The following is a 25,707-nucleotide window of genomic DNA, read 5'->3' as shown; positions in this document are numbered from 1 at the left end:
AAGTTACTGCGAAGTAGGGAATTCCTGAGAAGTTGCCATTTCCACACATCTCCTTTCTCATCTGAGTGAATCATTTGCTGAGAATAGAAACATGAGGAATTGGGAGTTCCTGTCGTGGTGCAGCAGTTAGCGAACCTGACTAGCATCCATGAGGACCTGGGTTCGATCCCTGGCCTTGCTCAGTGATTAAGGATCCGGCATGGCTGTGGCTGTGGCTGTGGTGTAGGCCGGCAGCTTCAGCTCCGATTAGACCCCAAGCCTGGAAACCTCCATATGCCTCAGTGTGGCCCTAGGAAACAAAAAAGAAATATGAAGAATTTACAAATCTTAAATACATTCTTGACCAATGTGATTATTCAAACCCAGAGAAAGTGAGATCTCCTGAGATTCTATATTATTTTGCTAATTTGCGGATAGACATTTGCATTTATAGACTTGTCCCTTTAAGGCCTTGGTATTTGTGCTAACCTGACTTGCACTTAAGTTGGAAATAACTAAATTAGTTAAGCTCTTGGGTTTGGATAAAAGTATAGACTTGAATTTTCATGGACTAATATAGCCACCTTTAGATAGCCTTATTTTGTTTCTACTATAGCAAATCTAGAATTTCAGCACTCTATAGAATTGGATCTAGTAGCTGTGTTAGAAAATAACCACTGAAAGGGATGGAGCATGATCTTACAAAGTTAGGTTTGAATAATGCCAATAAAACATGGTTTGGGGAGTCAAGTCAGCTGCAGTGACACTCTAAACATTAGCTCTCGTCTTCCAACCTCTTGGTGGTATATGAGCCCCTTCTCCATGTTGTGGAGGCAGCTTGTCGAGGCCTGTAAAGAGAGCTTATTCCTCTTGGAAATCTCTCAAGATTCCGAGCTGTACCTTAAATCTTCAGTAAATGTTTGTTGGCCATTTGACTTGTTCTCTTAATATTAAAAGCGTTTTTCCTTTCCTTCTTTTCTCTCTTTGGCCAACCACCAGACAGATCAGAAATGAAAGCTGAACATCTTTCAGTGATGATTCATTTAAAAAATATACTGTTGCTTGAAATTATCTGCTGAAAATGGGCAAATCCTTAAGATGTTCTCATTTATTAAGCCAGCTGATTGTGTAGCTTCCTGTGTTGGTTCAGATTTGACACTTGGTGGACAAATCGATACACTTAGGACTATTTCAGAAAGACCTAGGGCCCCTATGTGTCCTACGAAGCAAATAGAATAACTCTATTTTCCCCTGCCAGAGACATGAAAGCTCAAAATGACAGATACATGAAGGCTTCTGTAACTACTAAAATTTTTCAAGTACATCTTAGACAAGTTGATTCTGTAGACTTAGATTCAGTTGCAGACAGGCATTTTAGTGACATGTGAATAGGGGCTGTTTGATGGCATGTATTTAAAAAAACTTACTCTTGGTCGTAGAGTACGGATTTGCAGAGCGCTATCTGTGTGAAATCCCCAAGGTAGGTGATTAATGTATATACATTACTCTCAAATATGTAGGATAATTCTAGGTGCTTAAATTTTAAACTCTAGTTAAGGGTTATGTCTACAATACAGACCATAGCCAAAGGGTTAGATTCATCTCGAGGTTAGAGCATGTTTAAGTAGCTCAAAATTATTCATTGGTTTAATACAGCCAGCTGGGTCATAGGTGTAAAGAGGTTCAGACTTAAATTGCATAGTTTTCTGGAGCCCCATAAATAGGTTTTTTTCAAAACGATCAGAACAACTGCTCACCTAGTTCATCTTTATGGATATCAAGAGCCATACATGCAATAGAATTTTCCTCTTTAAAAAAAATGTGGTAAGCTGCGAGACTGTGTTCTGACAGAATAACATTGGGGGCTTTCATTCACCCACATTTGCTCTTATAAAACATTAAGAATGGGGGGGAGTAGTTACTTTTAAACTCATACGTAACAAGCCGAGGGGAACGATAGCAGAATTTTCCCCCCTTTTATGTTTCTGCATATTTGGGTGGTAAAGCAGTGGGATAATTCTTTTGCATTTTCAGTAACATGAGATGATACCAGATGAGGTGGGACTGGGGATTTTTCTCATCCTCTGCACCTGCAGACTTCTGAAGAGACTGCCCTAAACTCTCCCCATATTACTGAGCATAAACCCACGCACCACACAAAAAGGTCCTGAGCTTTAGAACATTTCACACGTACGTACTTTGCAGCTTCTGTTCACACGAAATAGAGGTAATTACGTGCACTTCCTAGCGAGAATGTCAGGGTCAGATGAGACGGTGTATTTGGGAAAGGCAAGGCACCCTAGAAAGAAGAATAATGACACAAGGTTGTCATCACAGCCAGCACGCGGGTAAATGTCTCTACAGAAGACTCCAAAACACGTAAGGAACTTGAACTTTCTGCCTATTGTAGAGCTAGGTTCACAACAGTGAGAGTTTTTACGTGGTATTTCTAAGAAACGCACCCAAACTGTAGAACATAAAAGGAAACTTTGCTATGCTTCAGAAATAGAGAGCTAGGAGTTCCCATCGTGGCGCAGCAGAAACGGATCCGACTAGGAACCATGAGGTTGCAGGTTCGATCCCTGGCCTCGCTCAGTGGGTTAAGGATCTGGCATTGCCATGAGCCATGGTGTAGGTCACAGATGCGGCTGGGATCCCGAGTTGCTGTGGCTGTGGTGTAGGCCGGCAGCTTTAGCTCTGATTGGACCCCTAGCCTGGGAACCTCCGTATGCCATGAGTGCGGCCCTCAAAAGCGAAAAAAAGAAACAGAAAGCTAGTAGATCTCGGTTTTGTAGAACTGAGGAAAACAGAATTTAGGATTTTTCCGAAGAAGAAAAAAGAGAAAGGCAACCTCGATGAGTTAGGCTCGGGAAGACTAAGCAGACGGGCATCGCGGGGGGTTAAGCAAGTGACTACCCATTGGTCTCTGTCATGGGAGGAAGTGGTCCTGACCTGTGGGTTGGCCGAGGCCAGGGTGGGGCAGATCCGGACGTGGGAGAGAGCCCAGAGGAGGTTTCTAGAACTTGCCTCCCCCTCTGGATTTTGAAGAACAAAGGCAGACTCAAACCACCCTCGCCGGGAGCTGGTCTCAACGTCATGGTCCCTGAGAGCCTGTGTCCCGGTGCTGGGCCAGCCTGCAGGAAGCGCCTGGCAAAGCTTGCCCACTCTCGGGAGGATGGTCTAGAGGGAACAGGGAACAGTACCGGCCTGTTTGGGAGGGGGCCCCACATTAGGGAGTGGAAGGCGCGGGTTTGAGGGACCCGGGGGACGGGGGAGAAGGGCCGTCGTGGCCTCCTCTGCTGGTGCTGCGGCTCCTGGGTTACACTTCTCGGGAAGAGTCCAAGATGTTGAAAGACTGCTTTTAGTCATAAACGCTTGAGTACTAAGGGCCCCCCTGGGTAACTGGAGAACTTCACGCACATGAAGCTTGGCCTGGTCACCCTTCCCAGTGGCCTCCTTTAACTCACACCCAGGCCCCCGCGAGTCTCCAGAGCCCACCTGGCTCTTTCTGAGGATGTCCTGTCTTCTCCTTAAAACTGAGGCCTGCTTTTAAATGGCAGAACATGTCTGGTCCTTTTCCATAGGGAGGTTTAAGGTTGGCAGCTTTAATTATGACAGGACTGGTTTTAGGACAGACTTTTGTCTCCCCCACACCCACGGCACATGGAAATTTCCAGACCAGGGATTAAATCCGAGCCACCCCCTGAGACCTCTGTCGCAGCTGCAGCAACACTGGATTCTTGAACCCACTGTGTCGGGCCAGGAACCAAACCCACAATGCTGCTCGGATTCTGAACCCACTGAGCCACAGTGGGAACTCCAAGACAGACATTCTTTAGATCACAGGCTGTTTTAATTCCCTCTCCTCATCAAACCATCACAAATTAGAATTCCTAGGTCCTGGGAGTTCCCATCGTGCCTCAGCCATAATGAACTAAACTAGCACAAGGATGCAGGTTTAATCCCTGGCCTGGTGCAGGCCAGCAGCTGTGGCTCCGATTCAGTCCCTAGCCTAGGAACTTCCATATGCTACACGTGTGGCCCTAAAACAAACAAACATATATATTACTAGGTCCTAAATAACACTGATAGATTATAAAGGAGTTGCAGCACTTCCTATGTCACATTCTTTAGCAGGGAAAAAACGTGAGGTGTGTTGGCTTCTTCGTGAAAGTCCCATTCTCTTCGCCCGCTCTCTGGGATGACCGGTAACGTGTATGGAGAGAAACCCCTGCTACTTCTGCTGTGTGGACATTGCTCACATATTACAGTGCCTTTTGCCCCATCGACAGTGTTGCATCTGCACACGCTGTCAACCATCTGCTTATCACAGATACTTGCGGGTACCAGCCACGTGCAGAACAACGGATACATCCCGTTTGTGTGGAGCAGGTGTGTCTTAGGTAAAATCGGACCTCCTTGGTGGTTCCTCATTCTCTCTGTAGACGGGCCTGCGGCATCTCTCTTCCACAGTGTCAGGGACGGAGACCTGGGAATCAAGGAAATGGGTTCTATTCTTGGCCCGGGCCCTGACTTCTGTGTGACCTTGGCCAGTGAGTTAATCTGTGCTTCAATTTCCCCTCTGTAAAGGGCAACTGCCTCGCTTCCCCTTTCCTCTCATACGCAGCTAGTGATGAGTGACATGAGAAAATCACTTAAAACTACGTTTTCTTCTTTCGGAAAAGTCTGAACTAATTTCCTAGCTGCCGCGCCCTGTTTCCCTGACGCTTCTCACAAACCGGAGGGCCATTTGGATTAGCCCCGACGCTCTGGGCCAAATGAAAGTGGGGCGGTTGTAAGAAGAGTCTTCTGTGTAATTATGCACCTTCCGTGGTACAGGATGGTCTCAGTAGTTATGTCAGGAAGTGTCCATCAAGAAGGAAGAACGCAGCGGCTCGTCCGCCCTTGGTGGGGACCCCTCTCTTGGTGGGTGTCAGCCTGGACCACCTCTGTCGTCTGTCGTCTGCCAGGCTCCGTCCAGCCCGTGTGGATAAAGGCACTGTCGTTCTTCGTCTCGTCCCCCTAAAACCTTGCTAACTTCCGGTGGTCCTGTTGCCAGTGGTCCCCGTCCCAAGGCAAAACAATGTAGTCGGGTTCTTAACTCGTGACAAGTGCAGGGGGCGAGTGTTCTTTATTCCTTTTTTTTTTTTCCCCCTAAAACGGTGGGTCTTTTAAGAAAAGCCTCAGGAATCCATGGAGTCTCAGGAACTGCTTCTAAAACTCTCAAGAAGATCAGAACCGGGGTCTCCAGTGATGATGTGTGTAGAAGATTGATAGATAATATTCCCGCCACACAATTTGATGTCCCATTTCTGAAAGACGCCTGGCCAGCCAGGCAGTCGTGCTCGGGGGGTGTGTGCGTATGTAGCAGGTTGCAGTGTAGAGAAAAGAGACCACTGCAGGACCAAGTGTGGTGTGCTAGGGGCTTTTGTGGGGGAAGGAGGTGGCCTATAAAATTAGGGAAGGCAGGGGCAGCTAGGCACCGGGAGAAGGGCTCGCCTAATTGCATTTCTCTATTGTTTACGTCACCGAATTGGCGAAGAAAGGAAGGTCCAGATCATTAGGGATGTGTGAGGGGGCACATCATTTGGGAGAGACAGTTTTGCGCATCGGTGGGGTATGCGAAATTAACGGGGCAAAAACAAAACAATTGTTAATGGTAGTTAATTAGAAACGTATTCAAGGACCCAAACTTAATTGCCTACCAGCATGAATGTCTGTTATTTTTATGCTGAGACAGTTTTGCATCCCGTATTCTACTTTCTGTCTACAAGATGAACACTGTAACAGTTTAGGCTTTGAAAAAAGTCATCTCCTGGGGGCTCGATGTAGGTCAGATGTCCGAGGGGAGCTGTAATTTAAGGAGAGCTCATCTTTTGGAAATATGATCCCACGCTGCGCGTTGTAATATTTTATCACACTCCTCTTCGGTGTACCTGCAGTCTGTAGGCACGACCTGCGTGTGTTACGGGTACGCAGACTCAAACCAGAGAATTTTAACTTGCTGCGCAAAACTCTGAACCAAAATGGGGACCTAAAGAAAGCCCACTTCACCAAGGCCCACTGTGGGGGGACAGGGAGCTGAAACAGCGGAGTCAGGCTGGGCACCTCATCCCAGAAGCTTTCATCAGAAGCCAACAGTGAGTGCCTGCTGGCTAGTGGGAAGCGTCTTGCTTTCTGTTATATAATTACGGGATGAAGAAGTGCCAGCCTGTGTGTGTTCAGACACCAGCCCTTGTTAATATTTCACGCAGACTCCTGCGAACAGAGCGAGCCCCTTTGCCAGGTGCCTTGCTGCCACGTTTTCTATGCTTTGTGACATTTCCCTCTTTTTCCACTCTGCATAGGACTCTGAGGCTGATGAATAATTGTTTCGAATGAATTAGCTGTCTCCTGTAATTCCTATCAAATGTTTCATTATGTGTTTAAATTCAACCAAAAGGCTGAGTCATAGGAAGTCTGTGCCAGATGGTTTTTAGAGGATCTTTTGAGCAAAATTGCGTGCAGCTTCCCAGGATTAGAAGCCCCACATGATCTGGTGACACACAACTTAGGAAGATTTCTTAGGAAGGTTGGCAGAACCTCTGGAGAATTGTCTTTGGCCCCCAGTCACAGGCTTTAAAAATGGAATGGGCATTTTCGTGACTGAATCGACACATGCCTGTCGAGACACAAGATCGGGACTCAGGACTCACCGATACACAGGACAAATCGGAAGATGCACCTGCTGCATTTAGTTCTCTCTCCACTGGCTGGGGAGACTGCTGCCTCAGATCTGGACCTCAGTTCTGTGGTTTTCATGCAACTTCATCGCCCTTGTAGGTGAAAAGACGCAGAACCGGGTGGATTGGAGCAGAAGGAGAGGGTGCAGTGGATTTAGCCCAGGGCTGGGCAGTGCTTCTAAGGAGCTGCAGTGCTTGCTTGTGGACACTTTCTCGAGAAGCCTTGTGGGACGTTTTTTCACCTCGAGTGCCACTGACTGCTCGGCGAGAACAGCCGTAACAGAGTCCATCAATGAGGCCTTTCTGGTCCCAGGGCTGTGTCCTTCCCTTTCCATACACGACCCCTAATCTGTGTGACAATTGTGCACACTAGACGAGATTTCCCCCAATTTTCCCATAAGGAAACTGAAATTCAGGAAGCTATTTCTTGGGTGTTTTCAGACAGTGGACTTGCAGATTTCTTGGGTGGATGAAAATAGCCTAAGTCGGTTGGCATTTCAGAAGGTTACCCATCACTGGTGATCCCAGGACTCCCAGATGGATCCCTGTGGGTTCCCAGAGGGAGCAGGAGACCTCAGGGGACGAAGGTCTCGGAGAGCCCTGGCTTCACTCACTGGGTTTACTTGTCACCAGTGACCCCGCCGCGTCTACTGGGTGAGTTTGAGTTTGAACTGAGGGTCCCAAAGGAAAGAGGAGAGGGGTCAGCCGCCACGGGGGACTTTGACTCCAATGTCATGGTCAGTTTGGGGACCAGGGAAGATGGGAAGCTGGTTTGAGCTCCACACCTGGGGGGGGGGGGGGCGTGTAAACCCCAGCAGAATGGGCAAGGCTGAAGAAGACCAACCTCAGGAGCAGAGCAAATCAAAGTTAAGGTCACGCCTCCCTGTGACCCCCCCTCCATCCTGCAGGGGTATTCTCTGCCCCCCCGAGGGCCTCCCCAAGCTGTGGATGGTCACACAAGAGACAAGGGAGTCTGATTAAAGGAGACGAAGGAGAAAGGGCAAGGGTTGATGCTGCTGAGCGAATGAGGTGGGGACACGGAGGCTGCAAATGTCAGCCTCGGTGCCTGGGTCTGGGCACGTGGCATGATGAATTCACTTAGAATTCAAGGCAGTTCAGAGTTTTTTGTTTGTTTGTTTTAAGAGCTTATTTTATAGATGAGAAACTGAAGCTCAAAGGTAACTATCCTTCACCTCACAGCTAGATAACAGTCAGCCCAGGACTAGACCCAGTCTTGAATTTCTGGGGGTTTTATTGCTGTATTATTCTTACGTCCACTATTGAGGCCCTGTGGTGACTCTGCACTGAGTCACCTGTGAGGACACTGCATTGAGTCCTTGTGGGAGGTGCTTATCATCTGGCTGAATAAAGGAGCCAACCCAACCAGGAGGGGTTTAGTGGGCGGCAGGTGATGAGGAAGCACCCTGGGGGGAGGGGGAGACCCGAGTCCCGAAGCTGATGGGAAGGTACGAAGCTCGAGTGGGAAGGGAGCAGCACAGGTGAGATGGTGACCCAGGGGTGGAAGTGGACAGGCCTGGAGCGTCAGCGGCTGGCTTGCAGGGTTGAGGGAAGAGAAAACCAAACCTGCCAAGGTAGGTTTGGACCCGACCTGGAATTTTTTGACTTGGGGGTTGCCTGGTCCACCCAGCCAGTCATGTGGCTCCAGCTCCCTGGCCTGGCCCCGTGCTCTCTGTTCCACCATAGCCCCCCTCCACCTCCTTACAGAGAGATGGGTTTGTACAGACTTGGCGGTGCAGTCTTACTCCTGCCCTCACCTGCTCGTGGCCTTGGAAGCTCTGCCTTCCGTGTCTGAAGACCAACGACTTGGGCTTGCCCTCGGGCTTTTTAAAAAGTTACACGGGTGCTGATTCTCCCATTTGTCTTAGCCCTTCCGTCTTCCCTATGCCTGTCCTCATCATGAAAAACTCTCAGGTGGCCATGGGTTGCTGCCTTATTGAGAAATTCTCTTTGTGAGCGTGAGAGGGTCTTTGCGTCCATCAGGTGAGGAAAATAAATGGGGATACTGAGAAACTACTTAGAGCCAAAGAGAAATGGATGGCCAGTCGAGGACGCTATTGCTGGGGGCTTCTGTTTTTATTTTCCTTGGAGCGGAAAGGTATTAAGCATCTGTCTGTAGAGTGCGTGCTGAACATGTGCTTCTGTGTATTATCTCATTTAATTCTTAGAGACTCCGCACGAGGTGGGACTGTGGTTACTCCCGTTTGCTCAGTGAGGCACAGAGTTCCAAGGACCTTGTTAGGGACCCAGGCCCAGCTGACATGTCCACGATAAAAGTTGGTCTTCTAGCACCTCCCTGAACCCAGGCACTAATCATTTATCACTAACGAGGCCTGGTGTGGTAACAACCACGGAGACATTAAAATAAGTAATTTTGGGTCAAAAGCTCATGATCCCGGAAGCACGTCTGTTTTGAGAAGCCTGTGTGGATGACATCAAGAGCCCAGTTTAAGAGGCATCAGGGTGCGGAAAGGCACTGAGGTCTAGGGGTTAAGGACAAGAGCTCTGGAGCCTGAACCCCCACTCCTGCCAGGTGCGTGGTTCTGGGCAAAGCCAACCACCTGTCTGGGTCTGCGTTTCCGAATCGTAACAGTAGAGACAAGAACACTGACCTCCGAAGGTCGTTCAGGGGAAAGAAACGAGATCGTGTCTATGTAGGGCTGAGCCTGTCTGTCTGCTGAAAGCTGTCCAGTCCCTCTCGGTTGCTCTGTGGCCACCCACTGCAAAGCTGCTTCTCTCCGGAGTGGCCTCAGGTCCAGAGGGGTATCCTGGGAAGGTGGCCAGCTGACAGTGCTCCGTGCTGTTGGCTTCGTGTTCTCCCCGGAAGCACACTTGCGTCTTTGGACGGATCTTCTGACCATGGTGATTTACATCAAACAAGTTAAGAGGGGCCCGGAAATAGCAGAATGTTCAGATGATTGAGGAAGTTAGAGGAGTTCTAATATCCCAGACCTGCTTGCGTTTGTGAATTCTGCCTCAGCTGTTCAAACGCTCATGGACCCAAGTCCCCTCCTGCCGACAGCTGTAGTGCGTGGGCTCTTGACGTATTACTTGCTTGTGCTGAATTGTCTTCGGATATGTTTCCACGTATTTGACGTGTCTCTTCACTAAACATATCCTTAATACCAGAAGAACCTAAATCTTGCACTCCCAGAGGGCATGATTTTTACTTCTGGAAGATGTGTGGACAAAATTAATTCCGATCTGAATAAAGTGGCCTGTCCGAGTAGAAAGGGGAAGAGCACTGCCGGCGATGCTTCTCCACGTAGCAGCATCGCGGTGTGAGCTGACACTGTCCACCCACCCTCAGCCTGTCAGAGGCTGATGCTGCTGTGATGGGTTCATCCAGGTCGCAGTCAGGTCCCTGTGTCATTCGTACGCCTCCAGGGGGCGGGGCAGCCCTGATGGTGGTGACTCAGTGCTTGGCGGAGGGGGGAGGTGCGCGGTCACTGGAGGGTCAGTAGTGCCCCCGTTTCAGCACGTATGAGCTACGTGATGGATGGCGGGGCTGACACCCACCTCAGGTCGAGGCCACGTCTAGGCAGCCCGTCATCAGGGTTCACTCCGCTCGTCGGGCTGTCACCCGAGCAAGGCCGTGCGTGCTCTTCCACTGTTCCCCAGGTAGGGGGGCTAAACCCTGAGGTTCTGATGATAAATAAGACATCATCCCTGCTCTGAAGTAGCCCTCAGTCTGGCCAGATAAGGGTAGCTGATGAATGACCGGTCGGCTGTGTACCAGGCACTGTGCCGAGCTGTTACACAAATTAACCCACTTATTATCACCCTCCTGTGTGCTGATGCCAAAGGATCTTCTCTAAATTCTCTCCCTCCTGCCTGTTTTTTTAACCTCGGTAAGAAAGCTAGTGGCTAGTGGTGTGGGGTTGCTTCTTGCAAGCTGGACATCTGTGCCCAAAGAATTTGAGGTGCTTTGCAGAAAGTACCACTCATTAATGATTTAGCAGATCTGGATGAACATGGATGAGACTAGGATGGCGATGCGGCCCACGTCCTCAACGTGCCAGTTGTCTGCACCAAAAAAGAGAAAAGGAAATAAATGGATGTTTGCAAGGGGAAGGGGCCCATAAGATAAAAGCAGAGCAAGAGCAGTCCGACGTTTTAGGGAACTGAGGTCCAAGAAAAATGACTTTTCGTCTCCTATTCTGTGGGCTGTAGGAAGGGAACTCAGCCCGATTTCTACTACAGAGAGTGTCACAGGCCTGGGGACCATAAACTCCCTCCGTGGAAACCGGTGCTGTGACACCACAGCGGAATTTATTAAAAGTGACTCTGGGGGCTGACAGGACACAGTGCTTTTCAGAGTAAGGAACCAAAACGACCGCACGTCCTCTGAGCAATTTCCTACGACAGTGATTCTCCCAACCTTGCCATCCCGCTGTTACATAACCGGAACGTTGCAACACCATGGGCTGAGCTCCCATCTGACCAGCTCTAGAATTCCCGCTAAATGTGGTTCTCCTCCCCCACCCCCCGAAGGCCTGCGGGACATTTCGGTCCTGACTGCTGTACAATCAGTGTGAGGACAGAATGTGACCGTAGCTACAAATATTGTTCCCTGAGTGATTAGAGCTAATACCTTGAGATGCCTTGAATGTTATTTATGGCCACTCCTGCATTTCCCAATCAAATGGGGTAACCAATAAAGATTTTTTTGTTTATTAAATTACCCTCCCTCCGCTGACTGGTCTTTTACTAGGAAGAAAAATGAATGAGAAGAGATGGCCTCTCTGAGGTTCCTGGCTGGGTGTAACCGAGTTCGTATCCACCCTCTGGCCTCACAGTCACCCCGGTGTAGGGCTGTCAGCATGCCTAGACCCTGCCTCAGATTCCATGAGAGAGACAGAGAGAGTCAGTCAGGAGTGGGGGGATGACTGGAGCTCTTGGGGGAGGCGAGCAGGGGACAGAGGAGGAAGGAAGGCAGAGGCTGGGAAGACAGGCCTCGTTCTGAGTGTGAATGGACCATGGGGCCCTTGAGAGCAGGAAGCAGTGCAGGCCAAGCCGCGCACGGAAAAGCTCTTATCTCAAGAGAGGTGGCCAGGACGCTGGATCACCTCCACCATTGTCCCCGGAGCTGACCCACAGCCTTCGGCCCCGAGAAGCCGCTCCACTTCCCCCGATCCATTCAGACCAGAAGTAACTTGCAGTGTGGCCTCCAAAGCGGCACAGGGTCTCTCGAGGCACAAGCAGAGTCACTCCCCCAGCGTCCCTGCCCCAGCCTGACCCCGGGACCACCCCCAAAGGCCCAGGCCCTTTTCCTGGAGCAGAAGCAGCAGGAACCCTTCTGTCTAAACACTCCTTCCCAGCCTCTGCCGTTCTCCGCCAGCATCCTCTCCTCTATATTGTTTGATTTGTTTTAAGAGAACGTGAGAGAAGGGAAAAGATAGCACTTGCAGATTCTATTAATCTGATGGCTTGGACACACTATCTCTAATGTTTTGACACAACACCGGCAGTGGCGGAGGGAAGTTTACACGAGGCCCTGCGGCAGGACCAGGATGGCGCGCCGTGATGGGGAGCCGGCCCGGGCATGGCCTCTGGCTGGGTTCCAGGTGGTCTTTTTTCCCATTTTTTTTTTCAAAGACATTTTTCCGCCTTGATTTGCTCTTTATCACCCCTCTACCCCAGTGATCCCTACGTAGCCTCAGTGTTGTTTACAAACAGGTTCTAATCCCAGTGCGCGCGTGCGGTCAAAGCCCATCCGACACGCAGGGTCCAACACGTGGTCTGTTTTCATCGTCCAGAAAGAGACAGACCACAGAGGAAGGTGATTCTGTGTCTTGGGACTTTGTAGAGCCTTCTAGAGCCCCTCCCCCCCAATAAATGTGCTTTGAACGATGCATTCATCTAAACCATCATTCCTAGGCAGTGGCTTGGGCCCTGGGCGTTGGGGTGCTCAGCTCACCATGCGGTACCCCAGCCCCCGTTTAAAGCCAGCTTCCTGCTGTAACTGTATAGGAGTTTTTAATAAAACAGGCCAGCTTTATCCCAGAACGTGTTCAGGAATCATGCAGACAAAAGTCTTAAGTTCCTTGGGGATGGGGGCGGGATTGTGGTAAAGAATAGATTTTTTTTTTCTTTTCTTTTTTTGCCTGTCTTTTCTAGGGCCGCACCCGTAGCATGTGGAGGTTCCCAGGCTTGGGGTCCAATCAGAGCTGTAGCCACCGGCCTACGCCAGAACCACAGCAATGCGGGATCCAAGCCACATCTGCGGCCTACACCACAGCCCATGGCAACGCCGGATCCTTAACCCACTGAGCGAGGCCAGGGATCGAACACGCACCCTCATGGTTCCTAGTCGGAGTCATTAACCACTGCACCATGACGGGAATGCCAAGGTTGAATTTAAAAAAAAAAAATGTTGTTGCAATTTTTTTTTTACATGATGAAACTCATCAGCCAGCAGAAGGCCACAATTTCTTACTGTTTTTAGCATCAAAACACTTTAATAAGGAAAAGTAACCAGAATTTATGTAAAATTATGTGATTCTAAAATATTCCTCTGCCCCTCCCCCCCCCCCACCAAAGGACTAGGGGGAGTTTTTCCCTCCTGGAAGCTAGTGTTGAGCTTCTCTGGGTGTCCGGCTTTGCTCCAGTTGGCCTCAGAGGTCCCTGCGTGTCTCGTCTCTGGCAGACCAGGAAGCGGGTGGAATAGGGTTCTCGTGTAGGGCGGGGACGGGGTGGCCTGGGCTGCTTTGGAGCAGAATTCATCCCGTGGGCTGGGCTGGGTTCCACGCTGGTGGGAGGAGCGAGGAATATCTAGGTTCTAATCCAGGTTCGTCTGCTACTTTCTCTGGGAATCTGGGCGAGACAGGTTTATGCGCCTCGGTTTCCGTACCGGGGAAAGTGCTTGTGAAATGCGGATCGTGACCCTGCTTCACTGGGTGACTGTGAGAGTTAGTTGAGCTTACGTGTGTCTAAAAGTGTGTCCCTGCTACCCCAGGCCTGCCACATCGGGGGCCGCCTGGTAACAACTAGTTTCCCTTTGGCCAACCAAGAGCCCACTTTCGCAGAACAGAGACTTTGCAAGAAAGGTCAGCTTAATGTTTATCAGAGTGTAAAAGGGGATCCTCAAAACCAAACCAAACCAACCAAACAAAAAACTGTCTTCCAAAAGAAACCTACCTTGGGAGTTCCCATCATGGCTCAACAGAAACGAACCCGACTAGTATCCATGAGGATGTGGGTTCAATCCTAGGCCTCGCTCAGTGAGTTAAGGATACGGGGTTGCCGTGAGCTGTGGTGTAGATCACAGACGCGGCTCGGATCCCGCGTTGCTGTGGCTGTGGGGTAGGTCGGTGGCTACAGCTCTGATTCGACCCCTAGCCTGGGAACCTCCATATGTGGCCAGTTTGGCCCTAAAAAGCAAAAAGAAAAAGAAAGAACGAACGAAACATTCCAGCTGGAATAGACCTTCTAGTATTGGGTTGGTTATTGAACTTGCTAGAAATGATTTATGAAATAAGACCTTCACACCGGATAACTACAGGAGTCTTGGGTACCCTTACAGGCACACAATAGTATAAAATGGGCACTTTCCAGAAAGGCCCAATGAGGGGCTGGACCAACTCAGCTGGTTCTTCAGAGTAACATTTTCCCACATGAGAACCACGCCGAAGAAAACACTACCCGTCTGTGGCTAAAGCGCACCACCCCGCTCTGATTCCACCAGATGCAGCAGTCCATCCGGTGCCAGCTTTCAAGGAAGTGCCAGCGCTGCACTGCAGGGTGGGGGAGGGGAAGGAAAGGCAGGAAGGCTGCAGAAAGTCTGAGAACCAGGATTGTGCAAAGCCAGCACCAAAGGGAAAGCCCGGGTGAGCATGGAGGGTCCCGATCTGTGGGTGCACCCTCTGCGTTGTTGGCCTGTGCTGGATTCGCACGGGTGAGGGGGAGAGGTCAGCAGCCATGGGTGATAGCTGTGCACACAGTGGGCTCGTGGTGCATTCGGGTTGTGTGTCCAGAGACCTGTTTGCCAAATCCCCGGAAGACGCTAACCGTGATGTGCCAAAAGGACTGAAAAAGACAGTCCACAGTGCAGTAATGGTATTTGTGTAGAAAATATGTGGGAAGCCTTTTCCTCCTCTAGAGGAAGAGACACTGTAACAACTTCTGTTCCCACGAGGACAGAAGATGGAGACTCTGTAACATCGGGTGTACAGGTTAGGCGCACAGGTTCTGGAATGAGCCGGCCCTGATTACAGAGTCGCCTCTGCCACTTACCTCGGGTAATTAACGCAACTCCCCTAATTCTCACTTTCCTGGTGGTGGTTAAACAGGGAGTTCTAGTGCCTACTTTCTAGGATGTACAGAGGAAAGCAATACTGTGCCTGAATCCTTTAGCACAGTACTGAGGGCCCAGAAAACAGGACCTCCTTGTCCTGTGATATCCCACTGCGTCCTTAACTTAGTTCGCCCTAGGCTCCTCTGCTGGGAGCAGCAGTCAATGTTGTCAAGACGGTAAGTGCATCTCAGCCTGGACTTTGCCTTTCTCTGTGGCCCCCAACCGCCTCTATCCATCTTTGGTCCCAGAGAAGCCAAGTATTTATGAGTTTTGAAGGGAACAGGGCAAATCCATCAGACTGCAGGAGAAACCCGGCCCATGGAGGCCAGTGACGTCGTGTGCATCGATGGAGGGGGTGCCTCCCCCACTGGGAGTGGAACAGAGCAGCTGGTAACTTGGACCAGAGAGGGGGGCGGGGCCAAAGGTGTCTCCGCCTTGGGCGTGAAGCAGACCCACGTGTCCCCTAGCGGGGCCCAGCTCCGTGGGTTGGAAACATCATTGGCTGCTGTCTTTCCATCTCTTTCTATCCACCTCTGGTCCCGAGCGCGCTTGTTTCAATGCCAGGGCAGTCGACGGGATGACACGGAGTACACGCTTACCCCGGAAATTGTTTTTTCCCCTCTCCGGGGTTATAAATATCTCCGCGCTGTTGCGCTTGGCGTGCTGTGTGCACATGGAGGTCGGAGTCCTAGAGCTCGGAGCACGGAGGGGACGGCGTGGAGCTGAGGCTGATAACGCTGGCCTTGTCCAGAGCGGTGCCTGGGAGCTTTCTTATCTCCCTCTGGCAGGAGGCGTGGAGAGCTTCCTGTGCGAAATCAGGGCGAACGCTGCTTTCCTCTTGTTGTTCGGCTTCCTCCCCCCTCAAGACGGTTCCCAGCACAGCGATTATCTTTGCATCTTCAAACATGGCACAATCTATTTCCTTGATGTATTCTTAAGGCTGAGGCCAACTCTTACCCCCCCCCCCCATCTCTTTTCAAGTGCTGTTATATAGTCAGCCTCCTAAGTGACATTCTATTTTTATGGGTCCAATGACAAAGAGGGAGAATAAGGGTTCCGACGCAGAACGCAGCCAAGGGATCAGTCCTGGTCATTTGGACGGCCCTGCAGTAAGTCTAGCGTAGAGTTTCCATACCAGGGCTTGTGCCTGCAGCCGCCGTCCTTGGGGGGCTGGGTGGGGGCGGGGGAAGGGCAGAGAGGTTGGCAGCCTTGGTGAACTTTGGGCAGCCGACTGCCTTTCCCTCGGGAAATGCCGAGACTTGCTTTACTCTAACATATTTCTTTGCATTTCTGACAATCACGAGTATGAAATTAAGGCCTCCCTTACCTTTTTTACTTCTTTGGGCGGGGGCTGGAAGGATGACTTGAAAGGCCTCTCTTTCAGATATAAGAATGTTGGATGCACAATACCAAATACAACGCACATGGCTACGGGGTGTGTACACATGTATATACGCATTACATACACATATGGACATATATGCATTGCATGTACATAGACATATGTGATGTGCCCCCCATACAGTGTGAAGGAACTGGGAGCCAAAGGTAGGTCAGGGTATAGATGTTGTGAAAAATTGGGTAAAATGACTTACATCATGACATTAAAACTTTATCATGAAATTAAAATGATAAAGTATGTCATTTCCCTTTGGTTCAGTTTCTTCTGATCTGTGAGTTAAAATGTTCACCTGTTTTACCTGATGATTATAAGGAATAGTTAGTCAGAAATCACAGAAATTCCTTAAGGAATGATCTGTTCTTATTCTTATTTTAAATCTTATAAGCTAACTGTGAAAGCAAACATTTAAGTATTTGGAAGAGTTCTCTCGTGGTGTAGCAGGTTAAGGACCTGGCATTGTCACTGAAGTGGCTTGGGGTCACTGCTGTGGCACAGGTTCGACCCCTGGCCCAGGGAAGTTCCATATACTGTGGGCACAGCCAAAAGAAAAAAAAGTTTTTGGAGAAATTTGACATATGGGCCAGGTACAAACAACACCGTGGAATTATTGCTAATTCTATTAGGTGTGATCATGGCGGTGTTCTTGCATTAGAAAATGTGCCTAATTTTCAGACATAGGCACGAAAATATGTAGGCCTAAAACGACACGCCGTCTGGGATTTGCCTGAAAATATTTCACAAAAGGAAAACATTAAGTAAGGCCTCAATGAAACAACTGTGGCAAAAATCTTAGTAATTTATTAAGTCCAGGTGAGGCATATATGGGAGCTTATGAAACCATGTCTCTCCTCATCAATATGTTTGAAAATAATGAACAGTTAAGACCAATGAGAATCAGAGCTGTAGCCACTGGCCTACACGAGCCACTCCAGATCCGAGCCGCGTCTGCGACCTGCAGCACAGCTCATGGCCATGCCGGATCCTTAACCCACTGGATCGAACCTGCATCCTCATGGATACTAGTCAAATTTGTTTCCACTGAGCCACAATGGAAACTCCTAAAAATTGAGCTTTAAAAAGTCCCTTCTGGTTTGAAAATCTCCAGAATCTGCCCAAGACATATACACACCAGCGCCCAGCCAGCTGTCTGCTCACCACAAATGCTACTCCAGAGGGAAAATATGAAATGACTCAGTGAAAAGGTCACCATGCAAATGACCATAAAAATTACCACTTGCCTGCATGTAAGGCCTGGCTCTTGAGGCTGGGAGGTAGGAGGAAAGGATGCATCTGGACGAGAGACACCAGAGTGAACAGCATCCATTGGTTTGTGATCAGAAAGTGACAAAGGTGGCGGGTGGCTGCAGACACTGAAGCCAGTTCTACCGACACTAGTGGCCTCGCCCTCCCGGGGCTGCAGAGAAACGCAGACCTTGGGAGCCCATAGATGCTTTTTTGAGGCACACAAAATAGCTCTTTGTATATTTGCATCGTGTGCCAAACAAATCCATATTTAAATCTCAAAAGGCTGCTTTCAAGGACTCCGTGTTCGTTTTTGTCATAAAGGATAGAAAGGCAAAGCACTGGCTGAGCCCCTGAGCTGGAAGCAGTGCGGTTCGAGCCAGGCTCTGGGCAGTTCTCTTCCTGTTGGGGCAGGTCATGCAAAGAGAAGTCACAGCACAAAGTAAGGTGCTCTAGCTACGGGCTCCCTGCGTGGCTGTGATCAGCTGCTTGGAGAAGGTCGGGCTGCAGGTGGGGAGGGGTGTCTAGGCAGTGGTGACTGGTGCGTAAGGATAAGGAAGCAGGTGTCTATACCCTGGGATGCGGGAAGGCAGTCCCCAGCTCTTCTATGGTGTCTTTAATTAACAAAACCTCTCCCAGGGAATTCAGTTATTTAATGCTTGTGTGGTTCTGTGAGATCAACACGGCAGGTATCATTTTATCCTTTTTCAGAGGAGAACACTGTCAAACAGGTAGAAGGCAGGTCTGGACTAGGACGCGGGTCTTTGCAGGAGCTGAAGCACACCACTGGCCGGGGAGAAAGGGTGGCCGTAGCAGTCAGGGTGAAGGGCAGCTGGGGATGGACCGTGGATGGCCTTGCCTGTCAGTCCCGGAAGCCTGGGCTTTCTTCAGTACAGGTGTGGAAGCTTTTGGAGCAGAGGATTCCACTGGAACCCAAAATGCTCAGGGGGTTGGTCTGGCAGCCTTTGGTAAGTGCGTCAGCTTAGGAAGCTTAGGAAAAGGCCTACTGAGATACTACTGCACTGCCCGGGCCAGAGTGGATTGAAGTGTCTTTTTTATTGTGTGGATTTGTTTTTTTCTTACTCATGTAGAACCTAGGATGCATGCAAACAAATGATCAGTAGGTATTTACACCCATGATTTGGGGGTAAACTAGATAAGAACAGAAGCTTACAGGTAAGGTGTTTCAAAGAACATGCTTACTATCAGAGGTAGGTTGAGATTTCAGAGTTCCCGTCATGGCTCAGCAGAAACGAATCTGACTAGCCTCCCTGAGGACAAAGATTCGATTCCCAGCCTCACTCAGTGGGTTAAGGATCCAGCGTTGCCATGAGTTGTGGTGTAGGCCAGTGGCTACAGTTCCAATTTGCGCCGCTAGCCTGGGAACCTCCATATATGCCTTGGGTGCGGACCTAAAAAGACAATAAATAAATAATAGATTTCATGGACTTTTAGAAGCCAAAAAGATCTGTAAAGATAAACTGCAGCACATTTATTTTATAATTAAACACCTGAGGCCTGAGAAGTTGAAGAGCTTGTCACAATACCCCAAAGCTTGAAAAGAGAGACTGAATTTAATAACTGCTCCATGATATGTGTTTCCATATATACTTAATTAGCCCTGGAAAAAACTAGCTCTAGAGAGGCATCGTCTCATTAAGCGCCAGCCTTTTAGAGCTGTGAAATGCTATTATTTCCTTGAGGTTTCCATTCAGTAACATAACTCTTTTTTTCCCCTGTGTCTGCATGTTTCCTCCACTGAGAACTCATTATAATCTAGGTATAAAATTTTTGAATTTATGCATTTTTATTTAACATTTAGAACAGGAAGGCTGTATGAAGATACACTGGTGCGGGTTTTTGTTTTTCCAGATCAGGCACAATTGGTTTGCCTTTTTTCAGTTTTGAGTATGGATATTGGGAGGGGGTGGAATCTAAGGAAAAGAAGAAAATGTGTCACTTTGTTATCTGAGGACTTAATGATTTTCATTTCACCTGTCAGCACGGGCTGGACCAGGCTGCAAAGCAACACAGTGATGATTTACTCTCGTTAAAAATAGGTATGACTTTTGCTCCCGTAACGAAGAGTCCTTTGTCCTGGATCCTGCCAGCACCGTAGGAAACAGAGTTGAGAGCATCACTCAGCGCACGGCAGCCATAGAAGGAAAGAATAAGGTACTGTCTGAAAAATAAGCACTGGCATGGTTATTCTAAAACCACACACTTTTGGCTCCCGGCTCTGGGTTTATTAGAGCCAGAGGTAATTCATATGCTCAAACAAAAATCCACTGCTCAGGTTGCTCTATTCACCCTGACCACCAGCTCCAAAGTCGTGAGTGCTTGGTCCTCATGGAAGAGGCAGAGGCATCAAACTGGTCCATAGCCCAGCTTCTCGGCCCGGCTGCACAGTAGCGTACTTGCCCAATTTGTTTTTTTCTGCTTTTTAGGGCTGCACTGGTGGCATAGGGAAGTTCCCAGACTAGGGGTCGAATTGGAGCTCAGCTCCCAGCCTACACCACGACCACAGCTCGTGGCAACATCAGATCCCCCCACTCACTGAGCAAGGCCAGGGATCAAACCCACATCCTGATGGATACTGGTCAGATTCACTTCTGCTGCGGGAACGCCTCCTAATTCTCATTCCACTTGAATCTTTAGCATGGCGCCCGGGCTTTGCAACAGCTAGATTCTCGCATTCCCTGGACCGAGAATCTCTGGCATAAATCAAGTGGGACGGAAATAAGCAAAAGCTAGTACAAGACTATAGGCCAACATTCAAAGCTGCCGTGTCACAAAGTATCTTGTTTTCCCACAGGCAAAGCCTAGGGTGGGGTATACTGACACACATAGTATATCAGAGTCCGTAAGCGATGCAAATCAAAACCACCCTGAGATCTCAGATCCCTCACACCTGTCAGAATGGCCGCTGTCCAAAAGGCAGTAACATGTTGGCGAGGATGTGCAGAATCCCTCGCATGCGGCCAGTGGAAATATAATTGGTGCAGCCACTACAGAAAGCAGCAGGGGTTCCTAAAACACCAAAAATCAAACTTCCACATGACTCAGCAGTTCCACTTCTGAGTATCTGAAGAAAACAAAAACACTAAAAAAAAAAAAAAAAAAAGATATCATGTAGCCACATGTTCAGTGTAGCATTATTTACAATAGCCAAGATATGGAAACAACCTAAGTGTCCACCAGGGGGATTGAGTAAAGAAGATGAGGTATATATTCCACATATACACTGTGGAATATTATTCAGCCGTTAAAAAGAAGGAATGAAATCTTGCCATTTGTAACATCATGGACCAACCTTAGGGCATTATGCTAAATGAAGTAAGTCAGAGAAAGACAAATACTGTGTAATCCCACATATATGTGAACTAAAACAAATATACAAAAAAACAAGCTCATAGATTGGTAGTTGCCAAAGTCAGGATGTAGACGGGGTGGGCAAAAGGGGTCAAAAGGGACAAATTCCCAGTTACACAATGAATAAGCCATGAGGATGTCACATTCAGCATCGTGACGAGAGTTAATACTACTGAGTAGCATCTTTAAAAGTTGCTAAGAGATCTTAAAAGTTCTCATCACAGGAGAAAGCTTTTTAACGATATGTGGTGATGGATGTTAGCTATTAACTAGACGTAACATCTCCATTTTGCAGTATATACAAGCACTGAATAGGTGTATTACACACATGAAATTAATACAATGTTATTTGTCAATTATACCTCAATTAAAAAAAAAAAAGTTTCCCTGCCCTAGTCAGGGTCTCAGAGGCATCTTTTTGCACGTGCTTTTTCCACTCCCCTAACTCCCTTGGCCTCAGCAATAGTTGACACCTTGCGAACCAGGCAAACCTCAGTGGATCTCAAGGCCCAGTAGCTTTTTTCCTGCTGTTGAATTAGTGAAAAATACACTTAAAAACCTGTTGTTAGCCGGCACAGGGGTAGTGAAGCTTTAAAAAGAAAAAGGAAAAAAAAAAAGATATCAAATGACCCCTTGCCGAAATGTCTGCTTATTCGTGGATACCTTGATGTGGACATGTGTTCATATGGTGTCATCTGCTTCGGCTCGTGTGTGTCTCTGCTCAGCTGGAGGCTGTGTATCCAGAGGCCACAAAGTAGACGGCACCTTTCTCGCTGCAGAACTCAGTGATAACAAATAACATCTGAATTCTCCATTAGGGAAAACTTTCCCACGTATGCTCATGTCAGCATCATTCTTTGGCAGGCCACAGTGGTTATCTCCAATTTAAAGATAAGAAAGCCCAGGACGATAAGATGATTAAGTCAACAGCTTAAAAGCAGCATATGAGAAACTCAAACCAAGGTTTTCCTTTGCCAAAACCCAGCGCCCTGCCAACTATGCCAAGGCAGAAGTTAGTTAAGATGGTGAGGGCCAGCATGATAGTATCAGCAATCACAGGTCAAGGATTTAGGAGCAGTTTTTCTAACTACGGCAGGTGCGGTAGGTGGCATACCATTCTTTTTCTCTAATACGAAGGAACTGTAGTTTAAACCATCTCAAGATGTGTGGCTCTTGACGAGACAGCAACTTAGTGAAATACTTAGAAAAGAGGAAATTCCATAAACTTCAAAGTTTCACTTGAATGATACTACATATTTTTTTTTTTAAAGAAGGAAATTGCCTCAAAGTAGAAAACACAGTAGTTGTCACAAAGAACTAGAAAATTTCAAGATGGCATTGACTCTGTTAAATCATTGTGCCTGTTCCTGACCGTGGCAGGTGGTTGTCCTGTGCATGGCTGGGTATTAAAATGTGAATTTATAAGCTTAATTTCAAAGGTAACCTCTAGTCCTCTTGGGGGATTCTACCCACCAAAATACACAAGAGAAAATGAAAAGGCTAGGTGAGGTTTCAGATCACCTTGAACCATGAAGTTACAACCTGACTCTAGAATACCTGTGACGGAGGATGGGAGAGGAGGCACTAAATCGGGCCAAGACAAAGAATCTTTCCTGATTTTTTTTTTTTTCCTGCAAGTTCCAGGCAGATTGCTTGTCCTGGGCTGTTGTAGGTATACCGAGGTTTTAAATATAGCCCTTCAGACACAGTGGGCGCTTAGGCCATCCAGGCTACAGTCAGGAACCCTGGGGTCAAGCTCCACCCTTTCTAAGGCGCATAACCACCTGCAAATCAGGTCACCTCTGTGAACCCAAGTTCTCACCTCTAAGAAGATGGAGCTCATGTTACCTGGCCTAGTTTGGTTTGCCGGCTATAGACATGACTGTCCTCTACCCTGAATGCAGAAAGTTAATTGTGAACACGTGCAATAAGACTGTTAAGCAGTTGTTCATGTTGGAAAAACTTTGTTTTACAAAGTGTGTGTTGTTTACACACACACACACACACACACACACCCCTTATATCCCATCAGTGACTGCAACACATGGGACCTGGAGTTACTAATTTCGTGACTCATTTTGCTTTTAGCATCTATTAAATCTTTCAGTGACAAAAGGAAGTTTTGCTATCTCAGAATCTTCTGCACAGGTTTTTTTTTTTTTTTCCTTTACAGTTAAAACTGTTTTTGTTTTTTTAATTTTCTGAACATTTTAGGAAAGCAAACTAAAGTCCCAGCTTCAAGCACACTGGTGCTTTTTCCCACCATCAGGCAGTCAGCACGCCCAGGACACTGCTCCAGCCATCCATGGAGCAAGGTCTTGCTAGATCTACTGGATTTCAGGGACTTGCTTTTTTCCCCTCTGTTGCATTGTGTTCTGTTTAACCCAAGGAAGGGTGCATGACACGATAAAATTCAGTTTCCTTAAGGCCACGTTTTGGCCTAGATTTGTGAAAAGTGAGTCATCAATTGGAGTTGCTCATGGCAACCGTGAAGCTTTGGGATGGCTCAAGTGGGGCTGCCAGACTGTTGGTCTGTAGGGATGGAGCAGGAAGTGGAAGGAACCCTGTTAGAAAAAAAAAAAAAGAAAAGAAACACACAGGAAATGCTTTTTACAGCATTTGATTCTGGGAGGCTGGAGAATCGTGACAACACAATGTCTTAGCAACATTTCCACTGAAATCGTTTGGAGGCTTCATTGAGACATGAGCACACTAGACGCACGCGGGCAGAGCAGGAATGCCGCTTCGCAGGGTCACAGCTTGGGCTCCGCGTCGCACCCACACTCCCCGATGTTGTGTTTCTCACGTTCTGTTTTCCCATCAGTGGGCTCAGATGTGCCACCCTAGAATAATTTTAGATGCTTCCGTGACCTTTACGTATCTGTTTTGATTGCTCCCCGAAACACTTAAAAGGAAACTATCTTAGAAACATCCCGAGATTGAAATCACTGTTCCATATATAGATTTTTTAAAAGCCAGTGCTGGAAATGAGGCTGAACTACACATCATCCCAGTCGTTCTACCCTGTGAAGTCCCAGCCTCGCTGAAGCAGTGAATCACGCGCGCTTTGCGAAAGGGAAGGAAGGAAGGAGAGTGAACAACTTCCAGATTTACAGTATCTGACGACAGTTGGCATCAGGGTTCCCGGGTCCCTCCAAAGAGGCTGAAGAGTGGATTTTAAGGGTCTGTGTCTAATGTCTGAATTCCTGAGGTCCCGTCAGGTCCAGCAGAGGCATCCAAAGTGTGGGCTCAGAACTAAGGAACATTGGGGCAAATGGAAACTAATTACAGAACTAATACACGCAGACATCCTTGGGAATTTTGGGGGGGTGTACCTTATAAAATACATAATAATTCCACATTCATGCCACAGCTCAAATTCTTGAGTTTAAAACTGTTTCAAGTATTACACCAATATTTCATATTCCAACTGTTGTGCTATTTCCATTTTTTTTTCCTTCTTGAAATAATTGTATTTGTTTACACTGGGGAGCAAACTGCACTGACCCCTAATTTGCACCTGACCTCCCTTTTCTGACTCTGTAGAGTGTATCCTTCAGCGGCCATACATTTTTGTTTTTCATGAAGGTGTTTTAATGTGTAACTTCAGAAGCTACTCTAGAAAAATGAAAGTAATCTCATAATCTAGGAACCAGGTAATTTTTTTAAATAAAGTGGCTCACAGGATGTAAGTTCCATCTTACTGTTAAATTTTCTTCTTTACTTGTAACTTTCATTATCAATCCTGTTTTCAAACCATGTAACACCATATCCTTTGGAAAAAGCTTGCAGCTTGTGTAAAATATGAAAAGAGCTAGTATTTCTGTGCATCGTAGCACTCAGCCCATAATGACCCATTTCTGCTGATGAAAGGAGCTATTCTTAAGGGAAAGCCCAATTCAAAGAGCAGACAGAACTCTACCAATAGATCTGTGCTATTACATTTAAAGAGTTTGAAGGCAAGAAGCAGGTTCATGTAGGTTAAGAGCATAGACACCGGAGGCAGACAAACCTGGGCATAAGCTTTTTCTTAGAAACAGGTGATACACCTGTAGCGCCTCACTGGGCACAGGAAGGATTAAATGACATCATGCTTCCCACGCTGTCTGGCAAACATCAGGGACTACATAAACGTACTCACAAGCGATGAAATAAGGTAGACGCCCATGAGTGTCATTCCCTAGTTCAGTTTTAATGAAACTTTGGAGAGGTGAGTTCTGGGCCAGGCTTGACCATGGGTAAGGTGTCTATTTCAGAAGGGGCCATTCAAGCAAAATAACAGACTTGAATGCCTTCGTTGTCGCCATGGTTCATCATGTGACCCAGGCTCATTTCACTTCAAGGTCCCTCCGTTTTATTCCCCATTGAAACAGAAATTCTGAGCAATCTGCCCATTCCTTGGGGTCTCATAGAATGGCTACAGCCATCCTCAGGTTCCCGGACGGACCTTAAAGACGGCAGATGTGCACCCTGGAATTGACTTTCCCTTGCCACGAGCCCCAGTTCTTATTCTCAGTTGCCTTGAGTTCAGTGACATCCAAAGAACTGTGCTAGAAACCCAAATGCAACTTTGAGACTCAGGTACTGTGTTCATAATTTCAAACATTCAGGCTGAACAGAAATGCATTGTTCATTCATGTTCTGAGCAACAATCAATCTGAGAATCTAAGTAAGGT

General features: G+C 47.8%; 1 protein-coding gene and 1 long non-coding RNA gene across 2 annotated transcripts in view; one reads left to right on the top strand and one right to left on the bottom strand.

Moving 5' to 3' along the window:
- Positions 1 to 25,707, top strand: part of FLT1 (fms related receptor tyrosine kinase 1) — a 174,609-nt gene that overhangs the window by 65,511 nt on the left and 83,391 nt on the right. Inside the window, exon 11 of the mRNA XM_001925740.8 lies at positions 19,720 to 19,834. Within this exon, the coding sequence (XP_001925775.6) occupies positions 19,720 to 19,834 (115 nt within the window). The remainder of the gene's footprint in view (positions 1 to 19,719; positions 19,835 to 25,707) is intronic.
- The window catches only part of LOC146398495 (uncharacterized), a 112,023-nt gene that overhangs the window by 5,853 nt on the left and 80,463 nt on the right, over positions 1 to 25,707 (bottom strand). The window contains exons 2-3 of the long non-coding RNA XR_014819118.1: positions 8,477 to 10,745; positions 2,178 to 2,278 (exon numbers count right to left, since the gene is read on the bottom strand). This is a non-coding gene — a long non-coding RNA (uncharacterized LOC146398495). The remainder of the gene's footprint in view (positions 1 to 2,177; positions 2,279 to 8,476; positions 10,746 to 25,707) is intronic.

This window comes from Sus scrofa, chromosome 11, assembly GCF_054392235.1.
Source record: "Sus scrofa isolate SSC_HxYL_T2T_F1_AM1 chromosome 11, Sscrofa_HxYL_maternal_Yorkshire_Landrace_v2.0, whole genome shotgun sequence".
NCBI lineage: Eukaryota > Metazoa > Chordata > Mammalia > Artiodactyla > Suidae > Sus > Sus scrofa.
Note: the sequence above shows the minus strand (reverse complement) of the source record. Positions and strands in the feature narration are given on the sequence as shown.